Source organism: Myotis yumanensis, unplaced genomic scaffold (assembly GCF_028538775.1).
Source record: "Myotis yumanensis isolate MYYU_CA2020_CCGP unplaced genomic scaffold, mMyoYum1.0.hap1 SCAF_2, whole genome shotgun sequence".
NCBI classification, from domain to species: domain Eukaryota; kingdom Metazoa; phylum Chordata; class Mammalia; order Chiroptera; family Vespertilionidae; genus Myotis; species Myotis yumanensis.
In genome coordinates this window covers 35,706,651-35,730,274 of record NW_027223753.1, presented here as the reverse complement: position 1 = coordinate 35,730,274, position 23,624 = coordinate 35,706,651, and the positions used below count along the sequence as shown (strand labels likewise).

At 40.4% G+C, this 23,624-nt stretch overlaps 1 protein-coding gene across 3 annotated transcripts in view; it reads left to right on the top strand.

Moving 5' to 3' along the window:
• Positions 1-23,624, top strand: part of EPS15 (epidermal growth factor receptor pathway substrate 15) — a 110,716-nt gene that overhangs the window by 75,935 nt on the left and 11,157 nt on the right. For all 3 annotated transcript variants that reach the window (XM_070405099.1, XM_070405100.1, XM_070405101.1), the window contains exons 16-21: positions 5,863-6,066; positions 8,790-8,906; positions 9,110-9,200; positions 10,146-10,181; positions 12,260-12,396; positions 18,270-18,339. In XM_070405099.1, coding sequence (XP_070261200.1) covers positions 5,863-6,066; positions 8,790-8,906; positions 9,110-9,200; positions 10,146-10,181; positions 12,260-12,396; positions 18,270-18,339 — 655 coding nt within the window. The remainder of the gene's footprint in view (positions 1-5,862; positions 6,067-8,789; positions 8,907-9,109; positions 9,201-10,145; positions 10,182-12,259; positions 12,397-18,269; positions 18,340-23,624) is intronic.

Genomic DNA, 23,624 nt, shown 5'->3' with positions numbered 1-23,624 from the left:
GCCCTGCGGGGCTTGATGGGGGTGGGGCTGGCTGGGTCTGGGTCTCACGCTATTTCAAGGCGCACGCTGATGAGCAGGGACTTGACTCTGGGCTCCAGACTCTGACAGGAGGGGGATTTTCATATACATTTTACTAATTTTCTTTCATCTCTGACACTTATTATAGAGAAAGAGCAAATAGCAATATTAAAATATTTCCTCTAATTAATCCCCTTTTAATGTTCATGAATTTTGTCCTATATAATAAAAGCCCAGCAACCAGAATGACTGCTCGACCAGTCGTTATGAGGTGCATTGACCACCCCCCCGCCCCCACCCCCCCCCCCCCCCCCCCATATCCTCCAATTGCAGCATGGCGAACGGGGAACTGAGTGGGTGGTGGCAGGGTGGGACTGGGGACTGGCAAGTGGGTGGAAGGCAAACCTCTTGGTCCCTCCCCCTGGCCCACAGGCTCCCATGGATCAGTAGATGGTGAACAGGGGAACTGGGGTGGGTGGTGTGGAACTGGGGACTGGTGAACGGGTGGAAGGCAGACCTCTTGATCCCTCCCCCCGGCCCGCAGTCTCCAATAGATCAGTGGATGGCGAATGGGGGAACCAGGATGGGTGGCACGCGGGGCGGGACTGGGGACTGGCGAGCAGGTGGAAGGCAGACCTCTTGGTCCCTTCCCCTGGCCCGCAGGCTCTGATCGATCAGTGGCGGTGGTGGGGCAGGACTGGGGACTGGCGAACGGGCAGAAGATGGCCCTGATCGCAGGCTAGGCCTAGGGACCCTTCCCACGCATGATTTCATGCGCTGGGCCTCTGGTCTATAATAATAAAAGGGTAATATGCTAATTAGACCAGATGTCATTCTGGACGAAGCCAAGGCTGGCGGGAAGCCTGGGTCCTGGGTGCCTGCAGGCGGCAGGAGGGAAGCCAGCCTGGGTCCTGGGTGCCGGCGGGTAACTGGAGGGAAGCCAGTCTGGGTCCCGGGTGCTAATGGGTGGCCAGAGGGAAGCAGCCCAGGTCCTGGGTGCCAGCTGGCGGCCAGAGGGAAGCCAGCCTGGATCCGAGTGCCTGCCGGCGGCCGGAGGAAGTAAGCCTGGGTCCTGGGTACCTGCCGGCGGCTGGAAGGAAGCAAGCTTAGGTCTCAGGTGCCAGAGGGAAGCCGGTGCCGGCAGCTGGGGGAAGGAAGGCCTACTCTTGCACAAATTTCGTTCATCAGGCCTCTAGTAATGAATAATGCTGCTACGAACATTTGCATATAATTCTTTATGTGGACATATATATGTTTTCATTTATCTTGGATATGGAATCGTTAGTTATATTGTAAAGTTTTGCTCAATTTTTTTTAACTTTAAATTGCCAAACTGTTTTCCAAAGTGGCTGTGCCATTTTACATTCCCCTCAGCAATGTCTGAGGGTTCCAGTTTCTCCAAATTCTTACCAACACCTTCATTGTCCACTTTTTTAATATAGCTATTCTAGAAGGTATTTTCTTTTTTTTAAATATATTTTATTGATTTTTTACAGAGAGGAAGGGAGAGGGATAGAGATTTAGAAACATCAATGAGAGAGAAACACCGATCAGCTGCCTCCTGCACACTCCCCACTGGGTATGTGTGCCCACAACCAAGGTACATGCCCTTGACCGGAATCGAACCCGGGACCTTTGAGTCCGCAGGCCGACGCTCTATCCACCGAGCCAAACTGGTTAGGACTAGAAGGTATTTTCTTAATGATTAGCAATGCTGAGTATCTTTTCATGTGCCTATTAGCCATTCATATATCTCCTTGGATGAAATGTCTAATTCTTTTGCCCATTTTTAAAATTGGGTTGTCTTCTTGTTATTAAATTATAAGTTTTTAAAATATATATTCTGGACATAATTCCTTTATCAGATGTTTGATTTACAAATAATTTCTCTCGACATCTGGCTTGTCTTTTTGTTTTCTGTTCTTTGACTTTTTGAAAGGGGACTTCTTGCCCAGCTGGCATGGCTCAGTGGTTGAGCATCGATCTATGAACCAGGAGGTCACGGTTTGGTTCCTAGCCAGGGCACATGCCCGGGTTGCGAGCTCAATCCCCAGTTTCGGGTGTGTGGGAGGCAGCCGATTGACGAGTCTCTCTCATCATTGATGTCTCTATCTCCCTCTCCTCCCTTCCTCTCTGAAATCAATAAAAATATATTTATTTTTTTTAAAAAGGAAGAAAGGTGACTTCTTTCAAAGGAAGGAGTATAAATAAGAAAAGTAGACAGGACTCAGTATTATAAATTATCATTAGAAAATAAATGTTTGTGAGCAAGGAAAATAGCCTCAGTAAACTGTATTACCAAGTGTGTTTGGTATCTTTAGAAGGAATTATTGCCTTGCATCTGACCTCCAAATCTTAAGAATAAATATGTTGGGCTCATACACTAAAATAATACCCATCATACAGATGCAGTAGTAAATGGTACTGGTCAAGGGCACATGCCTGGATTGTGAGCTCGGTCCAACGTGCAGGAGGCAGCCAATCAATGATTCCCTCTTATATTCCCATATACCAGCCTATTAATTCTATTTAGGGCAGTTTGTTCACCATGGTTATGTCTGAGACAGTAGAATCTTGAAGAGAACACAGGCTTAGTGACAGGTGTATGAGAGAGCCAGACACAACTCAAGCTCATACAACTCAAGCTGTATTCTAAGACAGGTTATTCTTGCAATTAAATATATTTTATTAAGACAATCATGAATAACATTTTAAGTAAAAAATATAATTGAAATTTCAAAAAAATAAATAAATAATAAACACACCTCTATTTCTTACATGTTACTCAATGGCTTGTGTGTCTTTCCCACAGCGGGCAATATATTCCCATGAGTCTGTAAAAATGAAAATCTGGTTGTAAATTAGCCTTAGACTTAATTGCTCTCTAAAGCTTAAACTAGCTTTTGTGGAAAAAGGACTAGCTGACGAAAATTTTTCTAACTTCGAAAATTTTTCTAACTTGCTGAATTTTCATCTTTAAGTCTTACCTAGTACTTGAAGCAAGAAAAAAGCAAAGGACCTCTGACCTTAAATCTCTTGTGGTTATACGATGTATGCTGCTTTTATACAAGTATTTTAAAGGTGTTTTAACCGTTTATTGCACTTTCCTTGCACAATTTACAAAGAGCTTGTGTTGTATGACGTATTTTTTTTATATCACCTTAAGTTTACTCAGAGACTAAGGAAGAACACAGGCTTAGTGACAGGTGTATGAGAGAGCCAGACTCAAGAATGCCTAGTTCTCTTCAAGAGTCTACTGTCTCAGACATAACCATGGGGAACAAACTGCCCTAAATAGAATTAATAGGCTGGTATATCCACTTACTACTGCATCTGTATGATGGGTATTATTTTAGTGTTAAGGTTTTAAATTTTTGATGGCAAGGTTGTAGTAGGTATTGAAATTAAGTGGTCATGATAAAAAAAATGTTTAATGAAAGAATAGAAAACATCAGGGTGCATTACATGTAGTAAGGATAAGTATTCATGAAACTTGTTTCACCACTGTATAAGCATATATGTGTATGTGAAATCATATATAAACTATGTATGATTATGTATGTGTCTATATTATATACTAGAGGCCCGGTGCACGAAATTCATGCACTTGGGGGGGAGGGGGTCCCTCAGCCTGACCTGTACTCTCTCACAGTCCAGGAGCCCTTGGGAGATGTCCGACTGCTGCAGAGGCAAGGGAGGCTCCCACCACTGCCACTGTGCTCGCCAGCCGTGAGCCCAGCTCAGAGCTTCTGGCTGAACAGTGCTCCCCCTGTGGGAGCACACTGACCACCAGGAAGCAGTTTCTTCATTGAGCATCTGCCCCCTGGTGGTCAGTGCACGTCATAGCGACTGGTCGTTCCGCCAGTTTGGTCCATTTGGTCCATTTGCATATTAGCCTTTTATGTATACACTAGAGGCCTGATGCATGAAATTCATGCAACAGTAGACCTTCCTAACCCCTGCTGCCGGCACCATCTTCCCTCTGGCACCTGGGACCCAGGCTTCCCTCTGGCCGCTGGCAGGCACCTGGGACCCAGGCTTCCCTTGCAGCCCCGGCTTCGTCTGGAAGGATGTCCAGTCTAATTAGCATATTGAGCTTTTATTAGTATAGATATATACACAGAGACTTCAAATAAATACATACGTTTTTACTAAGTTAGGATGTAAAATATATTTCTTTCTATGGATTAAAGTTTAAAAAAAAAACATATATAAGCCACTGTTCTTTAGCACTAGCAACATACAAGGCACATACATGCTGTGTGTTACAAATGTGTAGTATATAAATTGGTAGATATATATGCTTTCTGATGCCCACTGTTTAAATTTATACGCACAATACTTGTGTTCATTAAGTGAGCATATATTAAGCACTTACAGTATGCATCATTGGAGGTACAAAGTTGATACCAAAAGTTGTGGTCTCAAAACAACAACAATGAAAAGTGTGGTCTCTATCCTCAAAGAGCTCAAGGTCTTTAACATTTAAAAGATGGGTGAATTAGTGGAATAGGAACAGGAAATTTTTGCTATAGTAGTGGGAAATGCAGAGTGATAGGAACTTTTACACACATTTTTACACGTCATGTACATAGTCCTTTACATTTCACAGAGTTCTTTGCTTCATATAAACAGGTGATTATTACTCCCTTTTGGATTAAGGAATAGACTTGGAGAGGTTACTCTGACTAAGATCACCTAACTGGAAAGTGACAGAGCTGGATTTACATCTGTCTCCCAATCCAAAATCATGATCTTTCTCAGTGTTATGACCCCAAAAGATCTGTGGTAAATTACAGATTTCAAATTGAGCAACTTAAAAACCTTATAGGGAAAATAAGGCTACATGAACAGAGCCTGGATTTCTGAAATGTCAGTGGGTCATTTTTATATTTGCTAAAAGCAAAAAGCATAAATACAGGGAATTTTAATGTCATTTACAATATATATACTTTATGAAATTGAGAATATTCCTTTTCACTCAAACATTTTTTTATTCTGCCTTCTCAATCTCTTTAAGATATTTGTAAATTCTTTACAGATGTTAATATAAATAAGCATTTTTTTCTTGCCACTGAGCCCCAACATTTGTGTGTGTGTGTATTAAAATTTATTGACTTCTACCCTCTGTGTCCCACTATTGTCCCAAGAGTATACAGTCACTTGGATATTGGGATAAAAAAACTTCGAGTGCCTTTTACTTAGCATTTGGTCTGGCCTTGCCAAGGCATAAGGAGTGAGTTAATTAAAATTTTTACCAAATATAGCAGGGTAATTTTGAAGTTTATAATTTTGTATGGCCCACGAATGATGTTATAAATATCGAAATGGCCCTTGGCAGAAAAACAGTGCCCCACCTCTGATTTAGGAACTACTTCATGAGCTCTAGCTCATTAATAAGAAATCCCAGAGCTCATACTATCTTTGTCTTCACTCCTCTCCTTCCCAATAAGAGTATGGGTGGATCTAAAACCTCGTGTACTGTCCCTCAACTTCCTTTATCTCTTCTAATGCTTCACTACGCCATGTTCTTTTGCTCTGTCACTTTGTTCTCTTTTCCCCATTACCCTGACCCTTCTTTTTCTAATTATACCCTAAAGGTCTGCCAGTATACAAATATTTGAGTCAAAATTCTTAGAGCTTTCAAAATCCACATGTATTGGAATTTCAAGAGGAGAACTTACTGGGATGAATTACTGAAATCTCTACGTCATGCTTCATTCCCAGCATATTCTCCTTATAGAAGCAAATGTATCTTTGATCAAGTCAATGGGTATAGCCATATTTACATTGCATGTCTTTCTGGTAATATATTCTGTTTGTACTTGTACTTTGTGTTGACAGATACAAATGAAATTGATGGAAATGAAAGAGCTGGAAAACCATAGTAATCCATTAAATTGGCGCAGTAGCCCACACGGCATTCTTGTGAATGGCACCACAGATTATTGCAGCCTCAGCACCAGCAGCAGTGAAACAGCCAACCTGAATGAACATGCTGAAGGCCAGAGCAACCTAGAGTCGGAGCCCATACACCAGGAGTCTCCAGTGAGTCTAATAGTTCCCTAGCCCTCAAAATCAACTTCAGGAAAAGAAATTGATTCAGATAAAAGTTTTGTTGATATCATACCTGATTCAACTATGTGGCCTTGCCTTATCTGAGGACAATGGAGATTTTCTTTTTTTGAGAGGCAGAGTAGGAACTAATCCAACAGTTGTAAGAGTTTTAACAATTTTAAAATGTAATTTAACCGGTCTACTTGTATATATGTTTTCAAAACAGTAGCTCGCTAGATAATAACTTTTAGAAATTGTTTTTAAATATTCTTACCCAGAGCTGAAAGTAATGCTTTATTTCCTAATGTTGAGGACAGTTATTTACCAGTTATCTAGAGACTACTGACTATGTAAAAGAGTATTGCTGTTTGCCCTAGCCAGTTTGGCTAAGTGGATAAAGCGTCAGCGTGCGGACTGAAGGGTCCTAGGTTCGATTCTGGTCAAGGGTACATGCCTGGATTGCGAGCTCGGTCCAACATGCAGGAGGCAGCCAATCAATGATTCCCTCTTATTGATATTTCTATCTCTCTCTTCCTTTCCCTTCCTCTCTGAAATCAATAAAAATAATTTTTTTTAAAAAGCAAAAAAAAAAAAAAAAAAAGGAGTACTGCTGTGTTATGTGTGAGAGCTATAGAGAAAAAAGACTAAGGAACTCTGCCAAGCAGCACAGTCTAGTAGTGTAACACTGTGTGAAAGGGCTGTGACAAAGGAGCCATGGGACATTCAGGTTGGAGGTGGCTCAGAGAAGATGTTATAGGGAGAACTTCACAAGTGACCTTCAAAGTGAAAAAGGGGTACGTGAGCAAAGGAGAAGTGGTACATTCCTTGCAGAGAAAGCAGCATGAGCATCAGGTCTGAGGTGGGAGAAAACATGCTGCACAGGGTCGTGGGAAGTTTTTGAAGAGTATCTTGTGATGGTGGGAGAGTATTGATAGAAGATGTGGCTTTCTCCTGGTGGGCGCCCGCCTTACCTCTGGTACTTTATCAGAATATAGATGCCTGAGCCCTACTCCAAACTTGAGTTTCTGGGATATAGCTAGGTACATATATTTTAAAAACAAATTCCCTGGGTGATGGTGACGTGTACCTGGATAAAAATGACCACTTTCTGTCAGAAAGAGCCAGACGATAAGAAATTTAGATGTAGCCCTGGCCGATATCGCTCAGTGGTTAGAGTGTCTGCCCACTCACCCAAGGGTCAGGGTTCCATTCCCAGTCAAGGGCACATACCTGGGTTGCAGGTTCAATCCCTGGCCCTGGCTTGGGGCACGTGTGGGAGGCATCCAATTGATGTGTCTCTCTCACATCGATGTTTCTCTCTCTCCTACCATCCCTCCCTCTAAAAATCAATGGAAAAAGTATCTTGGATGAGGATTTAAAAAAAGAATTTGGATTTATCTTGAAGCATTGGGGAATTTATCATACAAAAGTAGGTAGGCATTTAAGAATTTTAAGCAAGAAGTAACAGGATTAAACTTACTTTTTAGGAAATGTGAAAAGTGGATTGGAGAGTTGGATTGGACACATATTAAGACTTTTGGAATGGTCCATGTGAGAGTTGCTTTAGTCTAAATTAAGCAGTAAGAGATGTAAAATTAATACTTGATTTTATTTAGACAGTACAGTGCTAGACACATTATAGAATTTTCTTTTAAGCACAAAAGGTAAAATTACTAGGTTATTCTTCAAAGACAGCGTGGTGTTAAATGGAGATTGCCCCTGCCACTTTTTTTTTAATCTCACCCAAGGAGTGAAGACATTTTTTCCATTGATTTTTAAAAAATATATTTTATTGATTTTTTACAGAGAAGAAGGGAGAGAGATAGAGAGTTAGAAACATCGATGAGAGAGAAACATCGATCAGCTGCTCCCTGCACACCTCCCACTGGGGATGTGCCCGCAACCAAGGTACATGCCCTTGACCGGAATCGAACCTGGGACCCTTCCGTCCGCAGGCTGACGCTCTATCCACTGGGCCAAACCAGTCAGGGCTCCATTGATTTTTAGAGAGAGTGGAAGGGATAAGAGAGAGAGAGAGAGAGGGAGAGAGAGAGAGATGTGTCAGAGACACATCGATTGGTTGCCTCCCGCTCGGGCCTGACTAGGGCCAGGGATTAAATCTGCAACTGAGGTATGTGCCCTTGACTGGGAATTGAAACTGAGACCCTTCAGTCCATGGGCTGACGCTCTAACCACTGAGCAACTGTCCAGGGCATTAAGCCTTATTATCTACTGTTATAAATCCAGAAACCAATGGGAAGCCATTGGAGGACTTTTAGCCTGAAGGGTTAAGATCAGATATATATTTTAAATCTATTACTTTGATTGTTATAAGAAAGGATAGATTGGAAGGGCATATATTGGAGGCACAAAAGCAGTTGGAAGGTTACTATAATAATTTGGACCAGAAATGATATAAATGGAGGATAGTGACAGGATGAAAAAGAAGATAAGAATCTGAAAAAAAGGTAGGAGGCAGATACTGTAAGACATGGAATCTAGCTGAGGGATGACCAAAGGGAAGTGGTTAAGGAAGACCTCAGTGACATCTATGCTTGGTGATACCATTTCCCAAGAAAGATTATAGGAGAAGTCATTCAATGAATATATTCTGCTTGCCTTTTTATTTTCTAGTAATTTTGGGGTTTTCTTTGTCATTTTTTCTTCCAAGAAGAAAATACATTGTTAGTCCTTGTGGCATTAATATTTTGTAGGTAAGAAGTAGTCCTGAAATACTGCCTTGTGGTGTGACTGATGAAATCGAAGTGGTGACTGCAGCTGTCAATGAAAAAGTTTGTCCTGAATTTAACAGTGACAGACTTTCAAAAGAGGTAAAAATAATTTTATATGTAAATGCTCTTATTGGTGGTTTCCTTTATGCTAAGGAAAGAGGAAAATATGTTAAATGAACTTTATGCTACAGAAATATTTGTTATATTACCATCATTTGATTTCTCAAAGCATGTTATTTTAAAATGTTACCTTTTAAAACTTTGATTCCTAAAATTTTTTTTCTTATTTAAAATTATTTTAGGAAGACCCATTTACTGTAGAATCAAGTTCCCTGACAGATCCAGTTACAGATACAAACTTGGATTTTTTCCAGTCTGATCCTTTTGTTGGCAGTAAGTACTCCTATTTTTATATTATAGATTTACCAAAAAAAAGGCTTTTAAATATATAAACTGTATAAGAACTAGGGCTTCAATTTTGATAGCCTACTTGTTATAAAAAAGTAGAGTGGAGAGTAAGGTTTTATACGCTCAGATTTTAGTATGTGTCATCTTTACGCAACTAAATCCTGGGACTAAGCCTTTAATTATGTTTTAGAAATTCCTGAATAAGAGTATATTTCTTCAGAATAGGGATCAAAAGGAGAGATGTGGAGCACTCTTAAGTCAATCAGCAGTTATTTACTAAAAGTGCCAATATCATGCTTTTTAAAACAATGGAAGCTATAATAGTATCCTGATCCCTGCCCTTAAGGTTCCTACAGTCTTATTGAAGAATCATAAGTTTTAATAAATTAAACTATCTGATGTCACTCTAAACTATGCTAAATACTACTTGTGTTAAAGCTCTTTTTGCATTTTATTTCTAAAATCACCTTGTGAAACTGATAGGTCAATTTATATCAGTTTTAAAGATGACAGACTGATCTCATTACTGCCACGACTAAGCGTGACTGGTTTAGAGTCATGGCAGTAATGAGTCTAGTGGTGATGGTAATACTCATTTCATGCTGTTGTGAAGAGTAGAGATTTTGTTAGTAAAATTCTTGCTGTCATGCCTGTCTTTTCTCATCCTTCTGTAACTTGTAATCAAGAGGTAAGTATAGTCTGTGATTCAAATTTGACTCTCTTAGGAGGTGTGTTGATGTTCTACCTTTACTCTTTATTATTTTAAATATTTCCTAAAGGTGGATGGCATTCGTTGTTTTATTTACTTTGCAGTGGGATTAATGAAACAAATATTGCGTTAAGAAACTGTATTTGTTTTAAAGTTACCTTTAAGTAATGGTGCCACATAGTAAATATTATTTTGATTTCTGCTTATTTATTTTATCATAGGTGATCCTTTCAAGGATGATCCTTTTGGGAAAATTGGTCAGTATGTTATAAATTTATGTTGTATTTAGGAATGAGAGATCCTAATGGGTAGTTACAGGAAATGGACTTACTTTTTATTTAGTTTTGAAATTTACCTCAGGTTTCACTTGATGTTGTGTGTTCCTTGCATTTTTAGAGTGAAAGTGGTAGATTCTTGTGAATTTACTTAACTGTTAGCTTTACTTTTTTAAAAATGACATTAGTGTTTATACTTTGATGCTTTTAGCAATATTTACACTGATTTCTCCTTATTAGTCAAGGATTAGGTAAATATAGTGAGTTACACTACAGGGCTTAGAACTTTCTTTTTACACTCTACTCCAATGAATGGAGGAAAAGGAAACATCTTTTGTTTTGTCTTGTTTTGTTTTGTGTTGTTTTGTTTTGTTTTGTTAATCCTCACCCGAGGATATTTTTCCTTTGATTTTTAGAGAGAGTGGAAGGGAGGGAGAGAGACAGAGAGAGAGAAAATCAATGTGAGAGAGAGACATCGATTGGTTACCTCCCACACACTCCCTGACTGGGGCCTGGGATAGAGCCTGCAACCAAGGCTCTATCCTTGACGAGAATTGAACCCAGAACCCTTCAGTCCAAGGGCCAACGCTCCAACCACTGAGCAAACTGGCTAGGACAAAAAGAAACATCTTAAAGATTTACTAAATGTCAGGCTTTTTAAGATATTCTTTTTTAAAGAAAATATATATTTTTATTGATTTCAGAAAGGAAGAGAGAGTGATAGAAACAGCCATAATGAGAGAGAATCATGGATCGGCTGTCTCCTTCACATCCCTTACTGGGGATCCAGCCCGCATCCCAGGCATGTGCCCTGACCAGGAATCAAACCTGGGACCCTTCAGTCCTCAGGCCGATGCTCTGTCCACTGAGCCAAACCAGCTAGGGCAAGATACTCTTTTTAAAAAAAGTATATTTTTATTGATTTGAGGGAGAGAGGTAGGGAGAGGGAGAGAGAGAGAGAAACATCGAGAAGAGAGAAACATTGATCTGCTGCCTTCTGCATGCCCCCTGCTGGGGATTGAGCCCACAGCCTGGGCATGTGCCCTGGCCAGAATTGAACCAGTGACCTATTGGTGCATGGGATGACACTCAACCAGTTTAGCCACACCAGCCAGGCTTTAAGATATTCTTTTTCTGGGATTTTGCATTAGAATAAAGCCAATCATTTGTACCATTTAGTTTTCTTTGCGAACCTGTTCCAAATATTGGCTGTTACCCTTGAGCTAGAGAAAGAAAGACATTTAAAAGTTTTTGTTGTTGTTTTATTTTAGTTAATGATAGCATAAATTAAGGGTCTTAAAATGGGATCCCTTGAAATTATATGCTAGTTTTAAAAAATAAGTTTATTATGTAAAAGACTCTTATCTTTTGCCCTGGCCAGGTGGCTCAGTTGGGTTCAAGCGTTGTCCCATACACCAAAAGGTTGCTGGTTTGATTCCCAGTCAGGACACATATCAAAGTTGTGTATTCAATCCCTGGTTGGGGTGTATATGGGAGGCAACTGATAATGTTTCTCTCTCACATCAATGTTATCTTCCTCTCTCTCTAAAATCAATAAACATATCCTCTGGTGAGGATTTTCTTTTTTTTAAGGACACTTACCTTTTATCAAAACCATTATGGAATTTCTAGTCCCCCCTCCTTCAATTAGGAGCACCCCCAATTAGAACTAACTTAGAGGTATTATTAAAACCTACCATACAGGAAACATTTGTGTAGTAAGTGTTGGAATTATTGGTGTGCTTTGGGTGAATGGTGAAGAATGTTAATTAAAGCTGTTTAACTAGATGGGACTGTCTATACCTTTTTTTAAAGATCAATAGTCATAATAGAAAGTACCTAACTTAGATTCTGTAGGAGTTCAAAATGGGGATGGGGATGGGGATCGGAGGGAGGGGACATCTGTAATACTTTCAACAATAAAGATAAATTTTTTAAAAATATTTTGATTGATAAAATAACAAAATGTCTTTTTATTACTGCAAGTTGTCATGCCTTCAGGTGACAGGAAATTCAGTGTAATAGTTTTTTAGTCTCATAATAATGCTGCATTTTCTTAGATCCATTTGGAGGTGATCCTTTCAAAGGTTCAGATCCATTTGCCTCTGACTGTTTCTTCAAACAATCTTCTGCTGATCCCTTTGTCACTTCTAGTACTGACCCTTTCAGTGCAGCCAGCAATAGCAGTACTACATCGGTAAGTGGGAGGGTTAAAAACTGTTAAATGGGTAACAAGTGTTGTGAGTTTCTTGCAATATACAGGTGAAAGAATCCTGTTTTAGGTTACTTCTGATGGGCCATATAGGATTTTTAGTTTCATTCAGCCCATCTAGTTTTTGGTTCAGAGCTTGATCACCCACTGGAATTAACTAGAATAACTTATGTCATCCAGAAATCAAGTCTACCCTTCAAAGGACCAAATATTGTCCATTGAGGATCTATATATATAAAAGCCTAAGCAACTGTTACGACGGAACCACCAGAATGACCGGTCGCTATGGCGCCCACTGACAACCAGGGGGCAGACACTCAATGCAGGAACTGCCTCTAGCCCGCAGGCCCCAATCACCGATGGGCCCTGCCGGCCAACTTCCTGGTTCCTCCCCGCAGCCAGCAGGCCCTGATCGCCCAATCGGCTGGGATGGGGAACTGGGGGTGGGTGGCAGTGGATGCGGCACCTTTTCCAGGGGGGCTGAGGGCCAGCTCCCTCCTCGGGGCCAGTGGCCAACCTCCCGGGTTCCTACCCCTGGCCGACAGGCCCCGATCACCTGATTGGGACTGGGCCCAGGCTCGGACGGGGAACCAGGGGTGGGTGGTGGCAGACGTGGGCAGCAAGGGAAGGAGGAGGAGGGGCGGCAGGGAACCTGATTGGCCCTGGTCGCCAGCCAGGCCTAGGGACCCCACCCGTGCACGAATTCCGTGCATTGGGCCTCTAGTATTAAAATAAATGTTTAGAAATCCATATACCAATATTAAAACACATTATGGACGGATCATGAGAATTCTCGTGTTTTTATATTACACGGTGTTTTACAAAATATATTTTAAAAAGATATTAGCTTCTAAGAACATGTAATAAATAACTTCAAAATGCAATGGGTATTTAATTTTTAAGTGTGCCTTTAACATTTATGTAAAATGTTTTTTGTACTCATTCATTAGAAACTTATCTGGCCACTGAGTAAAGCTAGCAATAAAACTACTGGTCTGCAATGTGTTAAGTAAAGGTTTTTAGAAATGTTTGATATGCATTATTGAAATAATGAAAATCAGTTTAAAGAGAACAACATTAATGTTTTAGAAAAATAAAATAATTGTTATTTTATAGACACATCTGGAATGTTGTCTTACAAAGAAGTACAAATTCCCACTAAATGTCAGAGTCTTGAGAACATACATAGTACAACAATCACTATTTAATAACCACATACTATGTTCAGATACTTCTGTGTGCTTTACATTCCTAATCTTCACATCAACCTTGCAAAGTAGGTGTTAATGTGTCTACTTTAAGAATAAGAACACCTGCACTCAGAATAATTAACTTAGCACCGCCAAGGTTATACAACTAAGTGGTTTATCATCTGGAGGCTTTAAAAACAAAATCTTTATATCATGGGTATTTAAACATATTTAAAGTAAAGTAATATAATGAAATACTCTAACAGACTTTTATGTAGCTATGATTTAATTTCAATAATTATGAGTAATTTGGGAGTTGTAAGAAAAATTTATTTGGAGGCTTATTTTGGGGGGGCAGGGTTTTCATGTTTATGAGTAAACCAGACCCAGAAAGGATCAGTTGAGTGACAGGCATTTGAAGCAAAAATTTTGTCTTTCATTACTCTTGGATTAAGAATACTTCTTTAAGCCCTAGCCAGTTTGGCTCAGTGGATAGAGCATTGACCTGGGGACCGAAAGGATACGTGCCTTGCTTGCAGACTCCTCCCCAGCCCAGGCCCTGGTCAGGGTTCATGCAGGAAGCAACCAATTGCTGTGTTTCTCTCACATTGATATTTCTCTCTGTCTTTCCCTCTCTCTCCCACTCTCTCTAAAAAAATCAATGAAAAAATATCCTCAGGTGAGGATTAAAAAAAGAAAAAAGAGAATACTTCCTAAGAAAAAAACCTCTTAGACACAGACTACAGTATGGTAATTACCAATGGAAAAAAGGGGTGGAGGGAGGTAGAAGAGGATAAAGGGGTGGGGAGAGGTAAATGGTAGCAGAAGGAGACTTGACTTTGGGTGATGAATACAATAATATATACAGATGATGTATTATAGAATTATATACTTGAATCCTATATAATTTGATTAATCAATGTCCCCTCAATAAATTCAATAAGATTTTTTAAAAAGGAAAAATACTTTCTTAAAAGAGTAATTGATTGTTTTAAAGATAATAGATTTTGATGTTCTTGAATTGCTTCCTTACTGTATTTGGTAAGGAACTATTTGGCCAACAACTGGTATTTTCCATTGATGTAAAACTGAGCAAATGCCTCCGTAACTGAATATTTGTGGTTTCCACAGGCTACTGGATACTGTGTTTTCCTATAACACATAGTTTGCAGTGTGGACCCACTTGCCAAATTCTTCTTAAATTGGCTGTAACCTGAATTCTTTCCCTCTCACCTTATTCTACCCTCTCATTCTTCACTCGTATCATTTAAAGAGCAAAAAAGCCAAAGCAGCTTTTTCTAATTTAAAAATAAACAAATTTCTCCTGTTCCTCTATACTGGTGAAATATTTCTGCCATTTATTCTTACTTTTCCTCTTTTCTCCCCAGTTTTCTAAAGCAGCTTGCACTTCCTCTTAATATATCTCCATTAAAAGCAAAACAAAACAAAAAACAAATTGAGAATATAATAATAGCTGTTTATCTAATATTTTCTATATGCCAGGCATGGTGCGAAGTTCTTTTCTTGTGTTACCTTATTTAATCTTAACAATAATCCTGTAAGGCTTATGTTATTATCCTCATGTTTAAGATAAAGTAAATGAGGCTTAGAGAGGTTAAGTGGCAATAAGTTAGTAAATGATAGGACTGAATTCAAACCTTGATGAAAAATCTTAAGGTCTTTACCCCTATAGCCTACAATTGAACTTTATTTCTTCATAGCTCTTAAAACCCCTGATTTGGTGATCTTTTTTAAAAAACAAACAAAAAAACAAAAACAGGCCTCTGATTTTTATGCCTCCAGTCATGAATCTCTCCTCAAAAGTATTTTCTATTTCTTCAAGGCTGGTCTTTGTTCTCAAAGGGATATAATTTTAAAGACCAAACACACCAAAATAAACAACTGCCATTTCCTGCTATCCTCGCTGGTGTTTGGTAGCATTGTGTAGGTGCTAAGTCATATTGTCAAAGTCAGGAGTGGATGGCTGATAAAGAAGAGAGGGAATTTCAGTAGTAAGTTAGGTTACCTTATTGGAGGATTTTGGAGCATTAATTTTATAAAATCATACCATCTGAATTTTAGTTATGAAAATTACCTTTTTGTACTAAATTGCCTAATTATCAAACTGAACATAACATAGTTATGACCACTTATTCCTTCATTAGAGGCCCAGTGCACGAAATTCTTCCACAGGTAGGGTCCCTAGGCCTGGCCTGTGATCAGGGACGATCAGCTGCTGGCCGGGGCCTCCCTTCATTCCGCGCCACCCCCTGGTGATCAGCACACATCATAGCAAGTGATCGAACTCCCAGTAGAACTCCCAAGGGGACACTTTGCATATTAGCCTTTTATATATATATATACTAGAGGTCTGGTGCACGACATTCGTGCACTTGGGGGGCGAGGGTCCCTCAGCCCAGCCTGTGCCCTTTTGCAGTCCGGGTGTTCTCATGGGATGTCCACCTGATGGCTTAAGTGGGCAGTCGGACATCCTTAGTGCTGCCACGGAGGCGGGAGAGGATCCTGCCACCACTGCTGCACTCACCAAACATCAGCCCGGCTTTGGGTTGAGCAGCGCCCCCCCATGGGAGTTCACTGACCACCAGGAGGCAGCTCCTGCATTGAGCGTCTGCTCCCTGGTGGTCAGTGTGCGTCATAGCAACCAGTCGTTCCGCCGTTCAGTCGATTTGCATATTACCCTTCTATTATATAGGATAGATGGACTACACGTCCATCTTGTTTCCCTTGTTAGCCGGTTGCCCTTTTAGGGTGATTGCACAGTGTTCGGTGAAGGAATAGAAATTAAACCTGACATGCATGTAGGCATGCTTTTTCCATTTCTCTCTGTAATGGTACACAAAACTAGCAAATTATTATTAAAAACCAGGCCTGTTTTTTTTCCTCCCTCAAAGTCAAAAGAAGAGCAATAATAGTTGGTGATTTAAATTATCATGCCAGTGACTGTCTCACACCAATATTTTGATGATTATATTAGGAACCATGGAAATTTATTTCCTATACAGACCAGCTTAATTTTTTTCTTTGATTGCTATTCATTATTCAACAGATATAATCAGCATATAAGCTAGTGTGCTGGTTTTATAAATAGTATCATTGGCATCAGTTAAAATAAGTACTGTCATTTTCAATTCCAAAACTTTATTAGTAGTAATTCTTTCTGCTAGTAGTTTTTTTGTTGTTGTTGTTTTTTAATATATTTTATTGATTTTTTACAGAGAGGAAGAGAGAGAGATAGATAGTTAGAAACATCGATGGGAGAGAAACATCGATCAGCCGCCTCCCGCACATCTCCCACTGGGGATGTGCCCGCAACCCAGGTACATGCCCTTGACTGGAATCAATCCGGGACCCCTCAGTCCGCAGGCCGACGCTCTGTCCATTGAGCCAAACCGGTTTCGGCTGCTAGTAGTTTTAATGGGTCCTCTTTTATAAACAGAATATAAGTCTCTTTTCACATACACCTGTTTTACTTGGGAATTTGTAAATTAAGCTCTGCATTATCCTTTGACACTCAGAGTCAGAGTGGGAGATAAATATTGCAAAGCTCTTTTCATGCCCCTTTCACTGTCTGCCAAGGCTTTTGGATGGCCTCGTACAAACACCCTGATGCCAGAAAGAAGAAGTTCAGTTGTCTTCCTAAATACACAATTTGTTTGACTATGATTAAAAACTAAAGTAAAGTGGGAAGACAACTGGCTTCTGGTAAAGTCCTCACTCGTAGCTACTCACTCTTGCTACTTGGTACAGAGTTTTACATGGCATATTTAAAAGTGGCAGGATCTTTTTAGCAGAAACACCCCCCACACACACCCTCTCCCTCTCCTTCTCCCTCCCTCCCTTCCCTCTCCCTAATACACAAGTGCATGTTTTCTTTAAGGGGAAGAATGCTAAACTATTTTAGATAACAAATAGAAAATGGAAATCCAGCATTTTCTATATTAAATACTAGGATATTTAAGAGAATAGTATGCATCCTAAATGCAGTATGTCATCCTGGAATAAGAAAAGGACATTAATGGAAAAACTGGTAAAATCCAAATAAAAATCTATAGTTTATAGTTTTGTACCAGTATTAATTCTTCAGTTTTAATAGCTATACCATGATTATATGAGATATTAACATTAGAAGAAGCTGGGTGAAGGGAATATGGGAGCTATGTATTATCCTTACAGCTGTTCTAGAAATCTAAAATTACTTCAAAATAAAAAGTTAAAATAGTGTGCATCTATACAAGTATCAAAGTTATGAAGAAAAAAGAAATGGATACTACCAAAGTCAAGATAATAATTACCTCTACAGAGGAGGGATGGGATGGTGATTGGAGAAGAACACATGACTTCTGAGGTGTTGGCAGTTTCTTGGAAGATGATTACATATGTGTTCACTTGATACTTATTTGTTAAACTGTACATATGATTAATACAGTTTTATGAGTGGATATTGTATTTCATAATAAAAGGAGATTAGAAAATGATATGTATCATTTTGATTTAATAAGATTGCAAATTAATAGGGGGAAACATTTGTTCCTAATGCCCGTATTCCTTAGTGAATTTAGAGTTTGTAAAGAATATTTTCTTTGGTGTAGCAATGAGGTTTCAGCTATGAAATGTTGCCTCTCTCATGGTTTTGTATAATTTGTTTAGGTAGAAACATTGAAACACAATGATCCTTTTGCTCCTGGTGGAACAGTTGTTGTTGCAGCTAATGATTCAGGTAAGAAAACATCAATTTATTTGAATAGTAAGCATTACCCTTTTCTTTAAGCTTCTTTTCTTTGGTCTCCAAATGTATTTGTCCTATTTCCTTATGTATGGCTTTAAAATTATTACATAGTTATATCCAATTGTAATCTACCAATAATAATAATGATGGCAAGTGTTTATGTATCACTTTCTACTTTCCTTATGATTCATTATCTCATTTATTGTTCATGTTGAAGATCTTTACTACAATACGTATTCTCGCCAATTTCAGTAAAACCAATAACATTTTTTTTTTTCCATTATAAAAGCAGTGTTGTGTGGCAGTTTCAAAGTCAGCATTGACTCTTAGGGACCTTGGCCTAGATTTAAAAACTTGTGGCTTCCAATAGGTAATTATAATAACTTTCCAAATAGTGGATAAGTCCTGTAATAAGACATGCTTTGTTTATGGTACCTAATTTTTCATTTGTCCTTTTAATAACCTTTAAGTAATATTCTCATTTTAATGATTAAGAAATTGAGGACCCAGAATATTGAGTAATTGAGGATGATACTGCTTACTAGATTTGAGCTAGGTGAAGCCAAGGTTCAAAGCCAAGTCTGACATCCCTACCTGGTTTGGCTCAGTGGATGGAATGTCGGCCTGCGGACTGAAGGGTCTAGGGTTCAATTCCTGTCAAGGGCACATGTCCAGGTTGCAGGCTCAATCCCCAGTAGGGGGCATGCAGGAGGCAGCCCATCAGTGATTCTCTCTCATCATTGATGTTTCTTTCTCTCTTTCCTTCTCCCTTCCTCTCTGAAATTAATAAAAAATATATTAAAAAGAAAAGCACCTTAGCCGGTTTTGCTCAGTGTATAGAGCATCGGCCTGCGGACTGAAGGGTCCCAGGTTCGATTCCTGTCAAGGGCATGTACCTTGGTTGTGGGCACATCCCCAGTAGGGGGTGTGCAGGAGGCAGCTGATCGATGTTTCTCTCTCATCGATGTTTCTAACTGTCCCTCTCCCTTCCTCTCTGTAAAAAATCTATAAAATACATTTTAGAAAAAGAAAAAGAAAAGCTAAGTGTGACAGATTCTAAAAGCTTTCTTAACTAAGTAACTCTGCTTCTTTCTCACAGTTCATTTACAAATAAACAGACCAGCTATTATGTAGGAGAGCAGGAAATTAGAGGGAGTGAACTGAAACAAGTCAATACTTCAATATCATGCTGAAAATAGACTGCCTTATTTTTCAGATGGAAATAGGGTGAGCTATTCAGTACACAAAATTTGTTGATTGTGACAAATTAAGGATTATGGGCATAGAGAAAGATAATAGAAAGGCCTTCACAATTTGAATTTCTTGTATTGTACAAATTGTGACAAGATAGGATTTAACACTGTGCATCATTTATTTTCAGGTTGAAATTTAGCTTCCAACATGAGTAGCAAGAAAGAGGAATGTAGAAAACAAGATTTAATGTTGTATGGGGTATTGATTTAAACCAAAAATTTAAATGACAGCAAATATGATTTTTAAAAGGCTTATTCTAGTAACAGTGGTTAAATTATATCTTTTTAAAATACATATGCTTTTTTAGACTTCCCTTATTAAACTGATGAATTTATATATTGCTAGGGATATTATATAATTAGAAAGGATACCCCAAGAAAATAAAATGAAAGGTTAATACATTTATAATTAACTCTCAGTTGCCCACACTAAAGAATAGTGAGTGCCATGAGAGTTCATTAAAACTGAAAAAATTTAAAAGAAAGGGAGACCACCTCCATTTAGGGTAAATCATGAATGACTTAAAAGCAAAAGATGGCTTTTGCAGTATGCCTTGAAAGAATGGACTGGGGTTTTTAATAAGTAGTTATGGAAAGAGACTATGTCAAGCAAAGAGAATAACAGGAACAAGGAATGGAGGTCGGACATACAGGGAAAAACAGACCTTTTGATAAAGCATATTTATAGAGGAACAAGAGGCCTAGTGCATGGATTTGTGCACCAGTGGGGTCCCTCAGCCTGGCCTGTGGGGATTGGGCCAAAATTGGCTCTCCGACATCTCCTGAGGGGTCCCGGATTGCAAGAGGGCAGTTCTCAGCCTGGAATCGGGTTCCCTCCTCTCTGGTTCCGGGTGCATCACCCGAGAACCGCAGCTGCCAAGTCACCACAGCTCAGCAGCTCCTGCATTGAGCGTCTGCCCCCTGGTGTTCAGGGCATGTCATAGCTACTAGCCGGTGGGCCTGTGGCTTAGGCTTTTATATGTACAGACTAGTGATTCGCCCACTGTCCCGTCTTGACACCCTAACCCAGTGGTCAGCAAACTGCGGCTCACGAGCCACGAGCCACATGGGGCTCTTTGGCCCCTTGAGTGTGGCCACGAAGTTTCAATCACACTGTACGTGCGTGCCCGCATGTGGTATTTTGTGGAAGAGCCACACTCAAGGGGCCACAGTTTGCCGACCACTGCCCTAACCTCTCCACCCAGAGCTTGAGTGTGCATGGCCTCGCCCCTGACCCCCCCGGCCTTGTCTGGCTGCTTCAAGCCCCACCTTCGGTCCTGCAAGTCACCTCGGGGTTAATCCCACCTCCTCTGGGTGCCTCCCTGCTGCCGCCCCATCTCCAGAGCAACACGGCGGCTCTGCCCCACCACACATGCAGCCTCCTGCTGAACGGTGTTTATGGCGTGAGGGCATCACGAACATTAGCATATTCACTCTTTATTATATAGGATAGTTAAGGCTGAAGTGGTAGATTGCAGTCTTACTGTAGGAGGTCTCTTTTGCCTTTGTTGGTTTTCTCTTTTAATTCCAGTTTCAAGCTCATTTTCTGCAAAGTGGTAGAATAAATGACTATAATAGCCTGGGAGGGACTAAGATTTATTGTTGTTAATCATAACAATACCACTTATTGAGCACTTGCATAATTCCAGAACTCTATGTGCTAACCATTTTTCCATAATTGGTCTCATTTAATTCTCACATGGGAAGCCATTTCACAAGGTTAAAGAAAGAGTAATAGATGGAAATAGTGGGTCCCTCTGAGGTCTCTGGTTTTCCAATGACTTTCTTGATCATTCCTTGTGTCTCCTTTGCTGATTCTTCCTCTTTCCCCCAATTTCTTTATGTCATGCTGCTCTAGGCCCTAGACCTTGGACATCTTTTCTTCTCTATCTGTACTCCCTTGGGGATTTCACCTGGTTTCATGGATGTACATATATTTATATGCTGATTTATATCTCTAGCCACATTTTTTTTCCTAAACTCTAGACTCATACACCCAACTACCTATTGACATTTCCACTTAATTAGCTCCTAGATATATCTAACATAACATGTCTAATAACACCAAACACCTAATCTTCCTTCCCAAACCTGCTTCTCTTAAAGCTTTAATTCATGGTGATTTATCTTTAACATTGCTAAGACCTGAAACCTCAGAATCATCCTTGGTTCTCTTTTTCTTTCTCTCTATCCCTGGTCTGTCAGGAAATTTTACTGGCTCCGTGTTCAAACTATATCCAGTAAAAGGCTTACAATGGGTACCTTCCTAACAATATCTCTTATCATTATTCTCTTTACTCACTCTGCTCCGGCACATAGCCTTTGTGCTATTGCTCAAACAACAGGATGGTGTTCCTTGGGCTCTGCCTTTAACTGTTACCTATTCCTGGGATGGTCTTTCTTCATCTGTCCACGTGATGATCTCCATTACCTCTAACAAATCTTCGCCAAAATGTTGCTCAGTGAGGCATGCTCTGGCCACCCTATTTAACATTTACAAGCACCACCACCCATCCCAGCATTCTGACCTTATTATTCTCTACTCTTTTTCCTTTCATTATGGCTGATTACTTTCCAGCATACTATATAAATGACTTTTTAAAAACATATATTTTTATTGCTCTGACCAGTTTGGCTCAGTGGATAGAGTGTCAGCCTGCGGACTGAAAGGTTCCAGGTTCGATTCCGGTCAAGGTCATGTACCTTGGTTGCGGGCACATCCTCAGTAGGGGGTGTGCAGGAGGCAGCTGATCGATGTTTCTCTCTCATCGATGTTCCTAACTCTCTATCTCTCTCCTCTCTAAAAAATCAATAAAATATATATATTTGTATTGATTTCAGAGAGGAAAGGAGTGGGAGAGAAAGATAGAACATCAATGATGAGAGAGAATCATTGATCAGCTGCCTCCTGCACACCCCACACTGGGGATCGAGGCTGCAACCCGGGCATGTGCCCTTGACTGGAATTGAACCCCAGGCCAACGCTCTATCCACTGAGCTAAACCAGCTAGGGCAGATAAATGACTTTGTTTTCTTATCTCCTTCCACTAAATTTTAAGTTCCATAGGAACTTGGATCTCTGTATTCACTAATGTATTCCAAGAACCTTAAACCATGCCTGGCCACATATTATTCCTGGATGAATAGATGAATCAGTTACCCTCCTCACAGAGCATGTGATAGGAGCCCAGTGGATGAAAATCCTGGGGATGGGGTATATTGTTTATTTTGTTCTGATAAGTGTTTAAAAAAAAATACTGTGGTAAAATAGCCTATATAATAAAGAGCTAATATGCAAATTGTCATCACGCCATCATGGCTCAGACACTCAACACTGGGGAGAGAGGAATGGGGACCAGCCAGGCTGTGGCCCGGGAAAGGGACAAGCTGCCCACCCCATGATCCCGGGCACCAGCAGCTACATCTGCACCTGTGGCCCAGGAGAGGGACAAGCCTGTGGCTGCGGCCTGGGAGAGAGACAAGTCGCCCACCCCACAGTCCTGGGCATCTGCGGCTGCGGCCCAGGCAAAGCCACCCGCCCACGGTCCCCTGCAGCTGCAGCTGGCCTGGGCGAAGCTGGCCTGGGTCCTGGGTGCGACCGGCTGGAGGAGGGAATCCTGGGTCCTGGGTGCAGGGCGAGGCAGAGGCAGTTAGGGGCGATCAGGCAAGCAGGGTGATCAGGCCGGTAGAGGAGCAGTTAGGGGCTATCAGGCAGGCAGGCAGAGGTGGTTAGGGGCAATTAGGCAGGCAGGCAGAGGGGTTAGGGTGATCAGGCAAGCAGGCGAGTGGTTAGGAGCCAGCGGTCCCAGATTGTGAGAGGCAGTCAGACATCCCTCGAGGGATGCCAGATTGGAGAGGGTGCAGGCCGGGCTAGGTATCTCGTGCACCAGGCCTCTGGTACATAACATAAAATTTACCATTTTAAACACTTCTAAGTATACAGTTCTGTGGTATTCTGTATATTCACATTGTTATGCAACCATCACATACATCCATCTTTTTTCATCTTCCAAAACTGAAACT